The sequence below is a fragment of the Zalophus californianus genome, chromosome 2 (genome assembly GCF_009762305.2).
Source record: "Zalophus californianus isolate mZalCal1 chromosome 2, mZalCal1.pri.v2, whole genome shotgun sequence".
Lineage (NCBI taxonomy): Eukaryota > Metazoa > Chordata > Mammalia > Carnivora > Otariidae > Zalophus > Zalophus californianus.
Window position 1 is genome coordinate 115,245,092 of NC_045596.1, and position 18,022 is coordinate 115,263,113.

Genomic DNA, 18,022 nt, shown 5'->3' on the forward strand with positions numbered 1-18,022 from the left:
ATGTCAAGACTTTCGATCAGATGAAAGCACTCTTATTTCATAGTATCTTACCATTCACACAAAGAGCCCATAAACACCATCTGGCAGTGTGATTGCTGTACCAGAACTCTCCCCAGAGGGAAGCCATTAAACTGTAGAAAAATCCATTTTATTTCACATATCACATGATGGTATAGGCATCAGTGCCAGAGAACCTTAAGAAACATAACACAATCCACACACGAAAGTCCCTTTGCACCATTTATATTTTCATAGTTAAATATCTAAATAAATCAGTACTCCTAATATGGTTGGAATGTAGACACAGAAAAGGAATTTTGCTACTTAAGAATTTAGCAATGTAAGACATTGTGTAGAATTTGTACAAAATACACAGAGACCCCTTTACCAAGTTTTATCATCATACTGTCAGAGTGAAGAAACCCCACCACAATGAAGACCATTGAGGATACTGAGGCTCATTCTTCCTCAGATGGACTTCTCTGTTCCTGTATTTTAGACAACCGGGCCAAACCCTGTTCCCCGTGCCCCTCAGTTAGGGGAATGGTACAAGGTCATGACAAATGCATTCCAGATTCACGGTAGGGGTTAGAGCTGGTCTATAAATTACAACTGAAACATAGATCAAAGAGGTGATTGCCAGCACAACCCTCCAGAGGATTCTGACTACCATTTGTTCCACTGGTCTAACCTGATTCCGTGGTGCAAATTATTGATGCTTGCCATATAGAATGTCAGAAGCATTTAAACACAATAATGTACAGAACCTAATAATATATTAATATGAACATACCAACACACATATTTGCTATCCCTTGATAATTGAAAAAAAAAGTCACTGTTACTAGGTAGATCTAACACAAAGCTCACTAAATCCATTTTTATATAAAGTAAATACAGATATACATACAATAAAAACACAAAAAATTCATCATGAAATGAATTCTGAGTCAATAACTAAACACCATCTCTACCAGTGCATCACTACCATCTAATCCACTCTACAATAATTAAAAAACAAAACAAAACAAAACCAAAAAAAACAAGAGTCTATGAAATCTGGAGTGAAATATTTGTCAGAAAAGTAGGACAAATTAAGTTTGTCAAGCATTCAGTACAAAAGGCCATTTGTCTTGCCTTTTTCTAACTTTTGCTTATTATAAAAACACAGGTAGCCAACATGTAGCATTAGTAAACACAACTACATGTCTGTTCACCAATTTGACACAGAGAGAAGACTCTATATTTTATGGTACTAAGCAATGAACTCTTAACACATCCTTAACACATCTATTGCTTATGTTTGCAAAGTTCTCAAAATGTTGAGGGGTACCACTGAAAACTCATTACTATTACATTACAACACATCTACAAAGAAATAGAAACTTGAGGCCCACACCTATGTTCAAAATAACATTGGCCCCAAATATCCTAAAAGAGTAAAGTCATATGTCACTCTCTGTACATGAATAATGTCAGAAGAAGAATCCGGTTTTCAAGATGTAAGTATCCACAGTTTAGTTCCAGATTTATAGCATTGGTAATACTATTCACAAGGGAAAACTATTAAGTAAAAATTTTCTCCAGGAGAGGATCAAAAAAAAAAAAAAAAAATCCAAGACTACTGAAAATTTTTGGAGGATTCTTGTGGTTTATGTGATAACCATAGATATATATTGGGGTCTTTTTTTTTTATTTTTGCTTCCAGAGCACTTAAAAAGTGCTATATTGTAGTGTTTGAAATCATTAAAACAACAGTAGTTTAATATAGATCACTCATATTCTGTTAAAAGCATACATTCATTTGAAACAATCTGTTTTATTTCCCCAGGGTATTATTTTACTTTAAGATAATTTTCTTTATACATTAGTCAGTAAATGGAAATTTGGAACGAAGGAGAAATTCTAGAGAAAAAATAATTCCAAAATCTTTTGAAATAAGACAGTTCAAACCTAGAACCAGAAACCACATTGCATTGCCTCCAGGTGTGATACAAATGAGCTTCTGAGGATGTACTGAAGACTGTTAACCTAGTAGGAGTAAGAGAGGTCTATCTTCAGTCATCATCTAAGTCAAATCCCTCCTAACCCATCCAATTACCTAGATGTAACATCGAAAGGCCTAATATGTTTTCCCATAAGATTCTGTGCAAAGTACATTGTCACCCAAGGTGCTCAAAATACAGTCACTTCTGCAAAAGATATAACTGTGATTCAGTCTTTTTTGTTTGTTTCTCTAGCTTTCAGCATGACCTTTAAAGACTTCAAGAGGTAATAAGGAAGGACTCAGCAAACAAGTCTTCTAACCAATAAATTAATTCGCTTGAAAGTCATACTTTAAAAAAAAGTCAGTAGTGTAAGTTACTGTGGAAGGAAAAACAAGTATGTTCACTTTCAAACCAGTGCATCCATCTGCACGTCTCTCAGATGCCTACCGCTCCAGAGTTTTCTTGAGAGAATTTTTATCTATAAAACTGTTAAGGCTGTTACTGATACCATAAAGGTACCCTGGATCCAAGTAGTTGAAATACATGCATGTAATAGATAACTACTTGAGATAACCATCTCCCAGTGATATTTTAAGGCCAGTGGTAACAAAGAGAAGAGAGGTGAGGACTCCCAAGGAAGTAAACCAAATGGCAGTTTCACACTAAGGATATCTAGGGTCATTGTATAAATTTAAATTAAGACTCACTCCCATCTCAAGGCTATCAAGTCAAAATATGACCAAAAAAACAAAGAAATCCAAAAAACAGAAATGGTTCAAAAAGATTAAGCTAATATCCTTAAGAGGTTATAAAGGACAATATCTCACAACATGGAAACCTGGGGAACTTTCTGTGAGACCAGGATTTACACCTTTGTGAATTTGTAGTGAATCTAAAAATAGACCAAGCATTTATTTTTAGACACCAACTAATTTGAAAATGCAACAAAAGGAAGTAAGGATTATCTTTAAAACTTGGCTGTTAAGGGCGCCTGGGTGGCTCAGATGGTTAAGCGTCTGCCTTCGGCTCAGGTCATGATCCCAGAGTCCTGGAATCGAGTCCCGCATCGGGCTCCCTGCTCAGTGGGGAGCCTGCTTCTCCCTCTGCCTCTCTCTCTCTCTATCTCTGTCTCTCATGAATAAATAAAAATCTTTAAAATAAAAAAAAAACTTGGCTGTTAAAATAACATTTTTAAGAACAGTACTAAGACTACCTAGAGGTTACACTTTTAGGTATACTGTTTATGAGAACAGTAACCTAAAATACAGGTATGGGTAATAAATTTTTACCTTACATATAAATTATGTAAACAGAAGCTGTCAAGATGTCTCATTATCTACTCTATATCTGCCACGAGTTTCTCGCCAGTTACACAATGTTATGCTTTAATTCCTGACTTTGAATTGTTAACAAAGTAAAATGTGACTCTGTAAAAATTATCAGCACTAACATACAGCATATCGTGTTGGGTAAAATGAAGAAAGATTACATTTAAGGAAAATCAGTCTTTTACTCATTTGCATTAAAATCCCAAATATCACTATATTTCTTTCCTAAGAAAAAGAATTACAATTAACACCCTATTTGTTGTTTTTCTATCATTCAGCACTGAATCATAAAATATGTCAAAAGTGAACTCTCTCCTTATATATCGCAAAATATATCTTATGAGAAAGCCATTTATAATTATATATAGATACTTCAATTAACTCAAAACTTTATTATTTAAAAATGTATTCTATAAATGGCCCATGTTTATTTCTACTAGAAAAAGTAATGGAAGTTTATTTTACCATGCTCACAGGGAAAGATGCAGAATTTGTAGGGCCAGAAATGTATACAATTTTTCTGATCTTCTTCAAGAAAATTAATACACATTTCCTAATGCAACATTAGGTACAGGACCTTGGAAGGGGCATGTCTAAGTGAGGGGCACGGAAGCTACATTCCATTAGCTACTTGGGATATCCACTTATGCACAACAGACAATTAATTTTTAATATTTCTCTGACTATGCTGCATAATAAGTTACATCAAAATATCATTACTTCCAGTCACATGCTATCTTTCATTTCCTGCTACTCTGACCTTCAGTATTCTATCTTTTCATAACCTACACCTCAATTATAAGAAATCCACTATAGGTCAAAAATGCCCTCTTTCTTGGTTGGCATTACATTCATCTACAAATAGAGATAAAATAATGAGTTTCCTGAAGACTGATTACAGTTCATAAAAAATTAAGTAATTATACTCAGGTTAACTATCTGTTAATATACCAAATAGCAACTGGGGAAACAATTTTACCAGGCATGTAAAATAATCCAGAAATTTGTTTCAACATACATGTTTTGTGTTAGAGAAACTGCCATGCATTGCTAATGTAACCTAATAACCTATCCTACTTTTGTGCCAGTAGAGATGGGGGAGAATACAGTATAAGCACACATGTATATGTGAACATTTATGTTGGGTACTGGAGTCCGCCATCTTTTCTAGGGCAAATCTTTAATCTCCTGAAGAAAGACAAGAACAAGGTCTACTTCCAGCTGACCTAAACATTCATAGTAGTCTAGTTTTCCTCAACTGATCAAAGAAATATCTCAGAAAAATAACCTAACATTTTTAAAAATGAGTCAAAAACATTTCTGAAATATTCCTATTGTGTAAGGAGAATCAGTTCATTTTTTAATCAAATTGTTTTAGCTTTGGAAGTCTTTACTAATCTGTTTAATCCACAATTCAATACTTGAGACTCCATGTTACCCAAAAAGTAGTACACTTGAAAATAATATATTAGTTGTCTTAAACTGTATTGGCCACTTTTACATTTTGTGTTATAATAAACTCGTAATATGTATATAAACATTTGAATATCCACACTGGTGCAAGTATATTGTAATGGTTTACATATAATTCTCTCTATATATAATTTTAAATACATGAGAAAAAATTTTACTTAGTATAAATAAAAATATACATATTAGTGTTCAGGAAAGTTTTCAAATAGAATTGGCTTTATGTGATACCATCTGAATAAAAATTATGAATATTGATTTCCTGGTTATAGAAATTCTGCATCTTGTCATGATGTATCCTAAAAATAAGCTGAAGGACAAGTTAATCTTTATTACTTTAAAAAAAAATTACTGACTGACTCTCTGTCTGGCTAAAAGTGGTATTACAGTAGCATCGGAAATTTAACAATGCAAAAATCATTTTTGAAAATGATGGAAAAAATAATGAGAATGGATCCTAGTTAGCTTTTATAATGTTATATTTAAAGAGAAATTAAAACAAAAAATAAAGAAATAAAATGAGACCTATCTGCCACTGTAGTTATAAGCACATTACTCTCAGGAATAATCAAGAACTATGTAAACCTCTCCATGAGATTTTACCATTTTTTTTCATTAGATAAAACAAACAAACAAAAAAACAAACAAACCCCACAAAAACTCTTAAGAAGAGTTTCCTGGTTTATATTACATGGGCCTAGACTGTTAAAAAAAATGGCATATAAAGACAATCTATTTTTTTTTTACCTCAGCAACAATAGAATGGCATGAGATACAGACAAATGGATATAAGAAGCAGAGACTACAGATCAAATTTGAAAACCAGATGGTAAGAGAAAAAGGAAGGAATTTTTGTGAATTCACTTACAGACCCAAACACCAGGTTTGGCTGAAAATAATGTAAATCTTGGATGTGTATTAAATGTTATCAAGAGCAAAATCTGAAATTAGTGAATTGGAATTGCCTCAAATTATAAATCATCATTTCTACTTTGGTCAATTTTCTATGAACCTATATCAGCTCTTAATGATTTTAATCAGTGTAGTTGTTTCAAAAATTGTTACTTTTAAAATTAGAGGATGAAACATACTCTGGTATGACTATTTAATCTTGGATATATGTAAATAATAGTTTACACATTCCATCATTATATTACACTATTTGAAAATTCCACAATATTTTCTAAACCTTGCATAAAAACACCTGTCTGAATATACACACGGTTTCTCCTTCTTTCAGTGAATTTGTTATCAGTTATTTCTTTTGCAAGTTGAATGATAATTAAGGTGAGGAAATTACTGACAAAGCTGAAATAAGGAAGTGGAAAATTTTAGAAACATCAGTTGTAAATCTTATTTAGCAGTGACATTTCTTCCTCAATTTTTATGTAAATATATGCCTTTTCCTAATTAATCTGGACAGTTTCATCTGAAGAGATATTTTAACAGAATATAAAATATATAAAGGAAATGTACAAACTGTCAAAATTTATCACCATGTAAAAATAGCTATGAGATTAAAAAAATTTTCATAATTACTAACACTGCATATAGATATGATTATAGGGTTGGGCATAATATTTTGGGTATTCTCTTTCTTGTTGATTTCTGTCCCATATGGACATTGCAATTTGAAGATTTAAAAATGCATATATTTAGCTATATTACCAAGGGGTAAATTATTAGTGAAACAAATGATTGTGCTTAAGAGCCTTTAATATCAAACTGACTATTGCTTTGCTCTAAGAAAGATGTTACATCCTTTCCTGATCAAGTGGGCTTTCCACGAAAACAAAGTGGCCCATAACCATGGAGCTTCCTGATAATGAGTAAAAAAAAAGTCTTAACATAATCAATCATCAAGAATTTTTAGACATAATTCCTGGATTTTTCTCACAAACAATAGCCCCTGGAAACTCTTCTTTAATGTATTCATTAAAATTAGGCATATCCCCTCTGTCCTTTGTTCAAAATGCTCTGGGTATAACACACTAAAAGATGAATGATATCTAAGTTGGTATCTAAGGGGAAGCAATGCAATGCCAACATAAAATAAATTTCTTTCTTTCCTCGGTCCGTAATGATGATGTATGGTTCCCCCGCCCCAGAAGAGTAGAAAACACTTTTCACAGTATAGTCATCTGCAGTATATAAAAATTGTTTCTATAAAAGCCATATATACAGAAAACATCTCGGTGTTCATGATTAGATATGTTATATGGACCCCTAAAGTAATTGTTCATTTGGTAGTCTATTTCCTCTAACTTCATGTAGGTATCAGGAATTCCAAAATCATGTGAACTCATGGAATACTTGCATAGCATATCTGCTTTCAATAACTACATGGAGTTATAACTAAATTTCTTAGAAACCAACTTGAACACACTAAAAGATATGAATAGCAATAACCGATTCCTTTAGTCCATCACCAAAGTTGCAATCCTCTGGATTTTCATAAAATGAAGTGAAGATCCACATTTTGTTTCAGCCCTTTGGGCAGAAACAAGGCCAAGCATAGATTGCCAAGATTTCAAATGCATTAATTCATAATTTATGACAATCTTCTTCTGGTACAACCTCCAGTATTATTTGTAATGTTCTGGTTATTCTGTCTACAAAGAAATAAAGAAGAGAAATTAAAAGTGCACAGAACTCAGAAATGCGTAAAAACAGCAAAATGTGAATTATTTGGGGTTGAATACTGAAAACACACAACCGCATATTTCATAGAGCACTTTCAAGAATTATTTACTTCATTAGAATCCCATCATGCTCAATTAATTTGTCACTTCTGTAACTTCCCATGATGGCTTCTCAGCAAGAATACATTAATATTTTGTATTCAAATAGGAATTTTTATTCATAAACCAGGAGGCTGAAAATATTTTGAGGCAATAGAACCAAGATATAAATAAATGTTCAAAAATACACTTCATATTCAGTTTAAAGTTCGTTTGTTGTTTTAGTGCCTATGAGATTACAACCAATTCCTCAGAAAAATCAAAAGACTCACACTATAATGTCCAGTCTTAAACATGTAGCATATTGGGGCACCTGGGTGGCTCAGTCATTAAGTGCCTGCCTTTGGCTCAGGTCATGATCTCAGGGTCCTGGGATCGAGCCCCGCACCCGGGCTCCCTGTTCGGCGGGAAGCCTGCTTCTCCCTCTCCCACTCCCCCTGCTTGTGCTCCTACTCTCGCTGTGTCTCTCTCCATCAAATAAATAAATAAAATCTTTAAAAAAAAGTGGGATGTTACTGAATAAAACATGTTATGTCCCAGGGCCTTATTACCTCATCTGCAGAATGAGGGACTTGGGAGTGCCATCAGCAAGATGGAGGGCTAGGAGGTCCCAACACTTGCTTCCCCACAAAAAAAAAAAAAAAAAAAGAACAAGGGAACCAAAAACACCCCAAGAACAATAAATAAACAGCTATGGGCTGAAGGAAACAAATCAGGGAAATTTCTAAACAACAAAGAAAAGGGGGCAAAAGTCTGGCAGAGCTAAAAAAAAATTGAGGATGTCTGCATAGAAAAGTAAAGAAAGCATTTTGCCTGCATCATCCCATCCCCCAGTCAGAAGCTGAAAGACCCCAGCAAGCCTCGGTGTTGTGGATGTATGCAGCTTTTGCTACAGAGTTCTCCCACAGTCCTCCCCAATGACACTGGTGTCAGCTGATGGAGCAGCCTGCAGTGACCCCACTCCGCATCTGCTCCCAGAGGCTGAGGCTGTTGCTGAGGTGAGATTTGCCCTTGGGGGTCTTGATGGTTGATATGCCCACTCTTAAGGACGGGGGGCTATAGCACATCACCATACACAAGACTGGAGCTGCCACAGTTCTTTGCCCACTCCAGCCCCAGACTGGGGCTTTGTCCCATAATTACTGAGGCAACCTCTCCCCACTTGAGCCCTGCCCTCAGGGTCCCAAGTTACTCATTGGCTGTCATTTTCGGGACTATGCTGTTGCACTGAGCCCTCCTCCAACAACTTTCCCAGTTCAAGACTCTGAACTATAATTGCTGAGACAGTCTCTTACTGTCCTGACTCCTACGCCTGGTTTCCAGGTCCTGGCTCGGACTCATCATTGCCAGGGGCACTGCCACTACCCTAAGAGTCACTCACTTCCTGTGTCCTGAGTCACACTTTGGCTACCATCATCAGGGCTGTGCTGCTACTGCTCTGAGAACACCCATCCCAGGTCAAGACTCTGAGCTGTCATTGCTGATATGGGCTCTTGCTGCCCTGATCCCTGCCCTATGGGTTCTGGGTCACAGTTCTGACCCATCATTGCTAGGGGCACTGACACTACCCGGAGCCCCATCCCTCAAGTTTCACGTTGGGGGTCTGACCTATCATTGCTGGGACAAGGCTACTGCTGCCCTTAACCCTACCCCCCAGGTCCTGGGTTGCAGCTCTAGAATGTCATTGCCAGGGCAGTGCGGCCACTGCCCTGCGCCCAGATCCCTGGAGCCCTACATGTACCTCAAACAGACTACTACCAGAGTTGTGCTGTTGCTATCTTGTGAGTGTACTGCTGCCAGAATTGAGACTTTCACCCACATCCTCAGGCTGTGCTACCGTCACATCTTGTTATTCCAGGACTCTTGCCCCTGCTGCATTCCCTCCTACCAGCACAAGTCACAGTGGTGAATCTTTGAGACCCAGGTACCAGTTACATGGGATATCTGCATATTCCCACACTCTAGACATTAGTGCCAGAGCCACAGCCAGCACATCTATGCCCCAGGATCTAGGCACTGTGATAGTTCCACATGCACCTGAGTCTAGGATGCCAGCTCTAATTCTGCTCTGAGGGCTCTGAGTGTCAGCATGACTGACCAGGTGCCAAGGAGGGACTCCTTAACTAGAGCTTCCTCCCATGGGCAAAAAGATCCCAGTAAGGCTATCAGCAGATTTCTCAGCAGAAAACTTGCAGGGAATGGGATTATATATTCAAAGGGCTCAAAGAAAACAAAACAAAACAAAAAAACTGCCATCAACCAAGAATCCTTTATCCAGAAAAGCTGTCATTAGGAAATAAAGGAGAGGTAAAGACTTTCCCAGACAAACAAAAGCTGAGGGAATTTATAGCCAATAGACCTGCCTACAAGAAATGCTAAAGAGAGTTCTTCAAGATAAATATATATATATATATAGTAACATGAAAACATAGGAAAGTAGAAAATTCACTGGTGAGGATGAATATATAGTCAAATTCAAAATACTCTCATTTTGATCAGAGCAGAATTAAAAGAAATAGAGACAGAAAAACAACAGAACAAAAGCAATGAAATTAAGAACAGATTATTTGAATAGATAAACCTTTATCTAGATTAACTAAGAAGCAGACTCAAAAAGTAAAATCAAAAGAAAAAGGAGGGGTGTTTGGTTCAGTCAGTTAAGCATCCAACTCTTGATTTCAGCTCAGATTATGATCTCAGGGTGGTGAGATGGAGCCCTGCATCGGACTCCGCACTGGGCATGCAGCCTACTTAAGATTCTCTCTCTCCCTCTCCTTCTGCCCCTCCACCAGCCCTTTCTCTCTCTCTGTCCCTCTTTCAAAAAAAAAAAAAAAGAGAGAGAGAGAGAGGAGACATTACAACCGATACCACAGAAATACAAAGGATTATGAGAGACTTCTATGAACACTCATATGCCAACAAACTGAATAACCTAGAATAAATGGATAAATCCTAGAAACATATGTTCTTCCAAAGTTAAATCACGAAGCAGAAAATCTAAATAAACCAATATCAAGTAAGGAGATTCAATTAGTAATAAAAAAACCTCCCAACACAGAAAAGCCTAGAAATAGATGGTTTGCACTGGTAAATTCTAGCAAACCTTCAAGGAAGTATTAACATGAATCCTTCTCAAACTGTTCCAAAAAATTCTAAAAGAAGGAACACTCCCAAACTCATTTTATGAGGCCAGCATTATGCTGACACCAAAGTCAGACAAAGACATTATAAAAAAAGAATATCACAGACTGATATTCCTGATGAATATAGATGTAAAAATTCTCAAAAATATTAGCAAGTAAAATTCAACAACACAATAAGAGGATCATTTACATATGGTCAAGTGGGATTTATCTCTGGGATGCAAGGATGCATGAAACATATACTGGAAGTCCTAGCCAGAGCAATTAAGCAAGAAAAAGAAATAAATGGCACTCATATCAGAAAGAAAGAAGTAAAATGATCTCTGTTCACAGATGGGTGATCTCATACACAGAAAACCCTAAAAACTCAACTAAAAAATTGTTTTAACTATTACATGAATTCAGTAAAATTGTAGGATACAAAATCAACATATAGAAATCAGTTGCATTTCTATAGAGTAACAACAAATTATCTGAAAGAGAAATTAAGAAAGCATTTCCATTTAGAAGAGCATCAAAAACAATAAAATACTTAGGAATAAATTTAACCAAGGAGGTGAAAGACCTGTGTTCTGACAATTATAAGACATTGATGAAAGAGACTGAAGAAGACACAAATAAATGGAAACATACCTTATGTTCCTAAATTGGAAGAATTAATATTGTGAAAATGTCCATTGTGAAAATGACCCAAAGTGATCTACAGAGTCAATGCAATCCCAATCAAAATTCCAATGACATTTTTCACAGAAATAGGAAAAACTATCCTAAAATTAGTTTGGAACCCCAAAAGACCCTGAATAGCCAAAGAAATCCTGAGAAAGAACTAAGTGGGAGGCATTGCAATCCTTTATTTCAAGCCATATTACAAAGCTACAGTAATCAAAACAGTATGGTACTGGCATAAAAAGAGGCACATACAGGAATGGAACAGAGAGCCTATATACATAAATCCACATACATAAGAATGAAACCTTAGCTTGGACCCCTACCTTTTTCACAAAAATTAACTCAAAATGGATCAAATATTTAAATGTAAGACCTGAGATCATAAAATTCCTAGAAGAAAACTTAGGGGTAAAGATCCTTGACATTGGTCTAGGCAATGACTTCTTGGATAAGTCACCAAAAGCACAGGCAGTAAAAACTAAAATAAATAGGTGTGACTATATTAAACTAGACAGCTCTGCAGAGCAAAGGAAACAATCAACAAATTTAAAAAATAACCTACTGAATGGGAGAAAACATTCACAAATCATGTCTGATAAGGGACTCATAACCAAAATACATAAAGAACGCAGACAACTTAATAGCAAAAAAAGAAAATAATCCAATTAAAAATGAGCCAAAACCTGAATAGATATTTTTTCAAAGAGGACCTACAAATGGCCAACAGGTATATGAAAAGGTGTTCAACATCAGTAATTACCAGGGAAATGCAAATCAAAACCATAATGTGATATTACCTGATACCTGTTAGGATGGCTTTTATCAAAAAGACAAGAGATAACAAATATCGGTGGGGATGTGAAGGAAAGGGAACCCTTAAACACTATTGGTGGGAATGTAAACTGGTATAACCATTATGGAAAACATAATGGCAATTCCTCAAAAAAGTAAAAATTGAACTACCTGTGACCCAGCAATCCTATTCCTGGTTATGTGTGCAAAGAAGCTGAAGTCAGTATCTTGAAGGAATATCTTCACACCTATGTTAATTGCAACATTACTCACAATAGCCAAGATACGGAAACAACCTAAGTGTTCATCAACAGAAAAATGGGTAAAGAAGATGTGATTATGGAATATATTCAGCCATGGGAAAGAAGGAAATCCTGCCGTTTGCAACAACATTATGCTAAGTGGGATGAGTCAGACAGAGAAAGACAAATACTGTATAATATCACTTACATTATGGAATCCAAAAAAAAAATGAACTTGTTAAAATACAGAGTAGAATGATGTTTACCAGGGACTAGAGGGTTAGGAAATTGGGGAGATGTTGTTTAAGGGTACAAATTTAGTTATGGAGATCTAGTGCACAACATAGTGATTATAGTCAACAGTACAATAAATTACAAAAATTGCTAAGAGACTAAATCTGAACCAAAAAGAAATGATAAATACATGACATTATAAAAGGTGTTAACTAATGCTAGTGTAGTAATCGTATTACAATATACAAATATATCAAACCAACACATTATACACCTTAAACTTATATAACGTCATAACGTAAATTTTATCTCAATAAAAAAGATAACTAAAAAAAGAAGAAGGGACTTGGACTAGAAAGTAGTTCTCATAGTGTAATCCCTGGACTGGGAATATTAGCATAGCCTGAGTTATCAGAAATGCAACTTTTCAAAGTGCTATCCCAGACCTACTAAATTGGAAACTGAAGGTGGGGCCCAGAAATCTGTGATTCTGCTAGACACTAAAATATAGAAACCAGTGGGCTGGATGATTTCTAAGGTCATTTTATCTTGGCAGTCCTAGAACTCTGCGATGCTAGTTTCCCAGGGTGTTCGTTCTTGTTCATCTCTTATCTTTGTAATAGATCCCTACAGAATCTCTTTAAACTGCTACTGATCCTGGAACCTCTGGAGCTTATCTTCTTCATAGTTTCAGACCCACGTTGTCTCTCATCCAGACATGCAATGTTTCTCCTCTTTCATGTCTTGTCACCTGTAACAGTCCCTTTCAAGCAGTATTTCACGTCACTAAAAAAGATATATTTTTCATCCTTTGCTTTATAATGGTGTTCCCCAAAGTTGTTTTTCTCCACACACTGATTTTTATAATATACATTAATTATCAAGAGCTCAGCACAGTTCTGGCAAATGATAAACCCCATGTAAATCTTTCTTGAATAAATCATATTTGTTACAGCCCACTCTACACTGAGATATATATGTGGAATACAAGGGAGTGCTCAAGAGTAATAACAGTCCATGTTTACAGAAAAGGGAAGTGGCAAAATTATCTGAGAAAAATAGACTGTGGAAAAGTAAGTATCAATAGTATGGGATATATGGCTTTTGTAAGCAGAGAAGGAGACAGGGCTATCTGATAGGTTGAAACAGTAAGAGATTTTAGGCATCTGCAATGCTGGATTGCAAAGCATTGGGATTAAATTTATATCCTCTCCATCTCTTCCTCCCTGAACTAACCCCTACAATGACTGACTTGAGTGTGTGTGTGTGTGTGTGTGTGTGTGTGTGTGTGTGTGTGTGTGTGTGACTATTCAGGCATGTATCTCCTGAACAAAAGCCTTTTCCGAAAGTCTGTTTCTGTATTCTGGGACCCCCAGCCCTTTGCTTTCTTAGACATCTTACTTACCCATGTCACAATACTGCATCAGTTCCAGAGAAAAGGAGAGCAACTTAGAGATCTTGATGCTTTGCTCGTATGACATTCTCCTTTCTGAAACTCAATTTAGATCTTCTATTCAGCAGTACATATGGAGCCAAAGAATCTGTTTTCTGGTTCTGTGCACCCATTCTCTTCTTCCATTTTCAATCAGTCCTATTACATTCTCTCCTATGACTTTTCTATGTTCTCCCTTGGGATCCCAAGATTTGAATAATTATCATAATGGAGGTTTGGCTAGAGTGACTGATCTTGGCCATGAGTAAGCTGTTGGAACTACACCAGCTTTTCCTTCTAGGTCATCTACAGCGATGGGGTCAGATAGGAGTACTCAGCAGACCCAAATAAGCCCCTGTGGAAGCTTCCTGCTCGCCCAGGAGAACTGTGGCGCATGTAGTATTCAGCTGCATCTGTGCTCATATAAGCCTTTTGACTTTGGGGATAATCAACTCCATGATACTCTTCTTTTTTACATATATAGATTTTATAGATTTTATTTATTTACTTGAGAGAGAGTGAGAGAGAGAGAGAGAGCACAAGCAGGGGAGGGGCAGAGGGAGAGCAAGAAGCAGACTCCCCAATGAGCAGGGAGCACACATGGGACTCGATACCAGGCCCCTGGGATCATGACCTGAGCTGAAGACAAGATACTTAATCAACTGAGCCACCCAGGAGTCCCTCCATGATACTATTCTTTTAAATAAAGTTGAGCCAATGAGTCTATACTTGGTGTTTTCAGTAACTGCAAGTTACAAGAGCAAATAGCAATTGCAGTAATTTTAGTTTTACTTTTCAGTAGTAAAGTAGTTTTTGAAATCAGCTGAAACAACAACTGACCTTGCAAAATCTGATTTACCCAACCACCTTGATACAAGCATGAGATCTATAGCCAAAGCTGAGTAAGTCTGTGAAGTATTAGCACAAAACCAATCTTCCCCACAAGTCATAATGAAAATAATAGTATGTGTTGTTTTTAAAAAGGCTGCCAAAACTTTTCACATGTATGGTCTCATTTTATCCTTACAATGAAGATGGTTTAGGCCCCTAAGAGATGTAGGCAAGCTTAACTAATTTAAAATATTGCCCTGCAGACTTCATGAAGAGCCAGCCAAACTCATTAAGGAGCTTTCGGTGAGGTATCAGAAGCTAAGTTACCAATGATACACCATAAGCAGCATAATGCTTTTAGGACCCCGGAATTGCAAAGTCATTGTCTACAGAGATGGACTATGATCATTTTGCTGGTGCTCCCCAGTATGATTCTTTGTAATCAAAGATGTTGCCTAAATGCAGCTGTCCTCCATATCTTGCTTTAGCAAGAGGGACCAGCTTCCAGCCATCCCATGCATCTCAGCTGTGACAGTCCGGCTGATAAATAGAAGCAGCCAAGCCAAAAGCTACTGAAAGCCCTGGCCAGAGCTCGCCAGGTCTAGCTACCCTCGTGTATAGTGAGTATGTCAGTGGGGTGTCTGCCCCATTTTCCTTGGGTGAGAAGCTCATGTTTCTATAAATAAATAAATAAATAAATACCCAGAAAAATTCACTACTCTGTCACAGATGGCAGAAAAATGTGTTCTGTGTATCTGACTATTCCCTTAAGAGCACATTTTCTTTTCACCCTAGGAACGCTATCAAACAAACTGTGGTTCAATACTGGCATCCTGTGGCCAGAGAAATTCATCAAATCTCTGAAAATCTCAGATCCTCAGGTTGTGAACATTCCTGGCTATCTGTACCAAGCAGCTTTTCACCACTTCCTGAAGGCTGTTCAGTCACCTCACATAGTCTGTGAAAGCACCTAAGGTAAGATGTATTGAGATCAACTATCATTTCAGAAGGCTAACCCGTTCCTGTATATCAGGGTGAAAATAAATGATAATAGAAAGTCTAGAGAATGTTACCCAACAACAACAACAACAAAAATCTGATATGAAGCTCTCCAAGTTCACACTGAGCTTTTTCCCTAACAAGGAGGCAGTTGGGAAAAGAGACAAGGTGGTGGGCAGGACTCTGCTGTTGGTGTGTCTATGTACAAGAGTTTTGTTTTGGCCAAAGGCTAGGAAACTACTTGGTATTGCAGCAATAAATATTATGAATTGTCTTTATTTTACTACAAGAATGCTGCCTAAGAGGAAAATCAAACAAAATTATGGAGGACTGTTGTTTTTTGCTACTCACTTTCAAGGCGGCTATAAAGATAAAGGGTTACAAGGCCCGCAGTTTAAAGGCAGAATTGCCATGCTCCCTGGTAAGACGTAATGGCATTTTTGAGATCCAGATAACCATTATGGGACTACCGCATCACGGCTGCTTTCACAATGGCTACACTAAATTTGGAATCCTTGGAGATGTTTGAAACATCATTAGAAACAGAAAAACAACAACAAACTTCAAAATCACATAACCATGGAAAACCATCAAAAAAAGGATCAAGTGTGAAAACTGACAAAGAAATGTTGCAAAATATGTACATGGTAGCGAGGGGAAAGGATGTTTAGAGTTGGCTGCCTCCCAGCTGCAGGAGCACAATGCCTACTACGCAGAAGGCACGGAATCTGCTCTCTCATCATGCTCTGCCTCATAATCGTCCAACTCTAGGGCTACTAGCTCTCTCTTCCTCAATTCCCCTGCTTTCCCATGGCTCTCGGGGCTTTGAACTGTCTCTAGCCAGGATCTGAGACAGACACAGACCTCGCAATGATGAACGCTAATCTGTCCCAAACATTGGTAATGAGGACAGCAATCCTAAGGGTAGTTTGCTTAACAATATTCTTTTTTTTCTTTTCAGGAAAGCCTCTATTTTTATTGCCTACAACAGAGAAAGTGTAACTAAAAATACTCTGCAGAAAACTAGTGTGATCTAACAGGAAATAGAGATTAAATACTCTGCCAGACAATCAGTGTGCCCATGTTAGCCTTAAGGAACCCAACTTTTAGAGTAATGCCTCTTCAGGGAGTAAGTGTTGCTGGCTAGAAAAAAAATTCAGCTACAAATCGTAGCATAAGGTCTAAAGATACCAAATACCAATTAAAAGCTAATAAAGAGTAGTAGCAAAAGCCTATTTGAAATGGCTGACTTCTAAATGAGTTTGTGTAGCACACTGGAGAGCCAATATGTATACATATTTCGGGCTTTTTTGTTTTTTAGTTTTAGTAACACTGACATTATTTATTAACCATTTTACCGGAAATATCAGAAATCTCCCTGAACTTCTTACTGGGCCTTTAAAAATTAATTATGGTTAAAGAAGTAAATTAAAATGAAGGACAAGAACAATAGCTGTTTTCTAAACTCACTAAACTCACCAAACTCACCAGCAAGAACATGGCTGTTCCTCTGGCTACAGGTTTTTACTTTGCTCTTGTCCCCCAAGCACCTACTGGAGAAAGAGCATGGACTTTGAAGTGCAGCAGATGTGGGTTCAAATCCTAGCTCAATGGTTTAAGATCTGTACACTCAAAGATAAATCCTCTATCTGCCTCAATCCTGGTTTCCCACCGGGTATGGGAATAACAAACATTATGTCTCACAGGGAGCTTGTGGAAGATGGAATGAGATGATGTGTGTGGGGAAAGGCCTCACCCAGCTGAGCCCCTGACAAAGGGGTAGGCTCCCCACAGAGGCTGCTCCTAAGTACCCTTCCTACCTACTCATAGCCTATATTGCCTCTTTCCCCAACTTACCTCGTCACCAAGCCCTTTGAGTTTTTCCTCTTTAACAGCTTTCACTTTCTCTTGGACCCTGCCAGTATTGTCCATGTTCAGACTCTTCTTAATCCTTGTACGGGTTACTGTGGTAACTACCAATCCTGAGTCTCTTCAGCCTTGACCCTCTCTAATCTATTCGCACTATACCCAGGATGATTTTTATGAAATACAACACTACTTGAGTTTGAATTCTAGCTGGTCTACCTAATATCTGCATGACTTGAAACAAGTCACATGAATTCTTCCACAGTATAACGCAAAATCTATAAAAC

The 18,022-nt window shown here is 37.0% G+C and overlaps 1 protein-coding gene across 1 annotated transcript in view; it reads right to left on the reverse strand.

The window, feature by feature from the left end:
- Window positions 1-2,753: 2,753 nt before the first annotated feature.
- The window catches only part of SLC7A11 (solute carrier family 7 member 11), a 76,677-nt gene continuing 61,408 nt past the window's right edge, over window positions 2,754-18,022 (reverse strand). Inside the window, exon 12 of the mRNA XM_027599476.2 lies at window positions 2,754-7,398. Within this exon, the coding sequence (XP_027455277.1) occupies window positions 7,331-7,398 (68 nt within the window). The 3' untranslated portion in view covers window positions 2,754-7,330. The remainder of the gene's footprint in view (window positions 7,399-18,022) is intronic.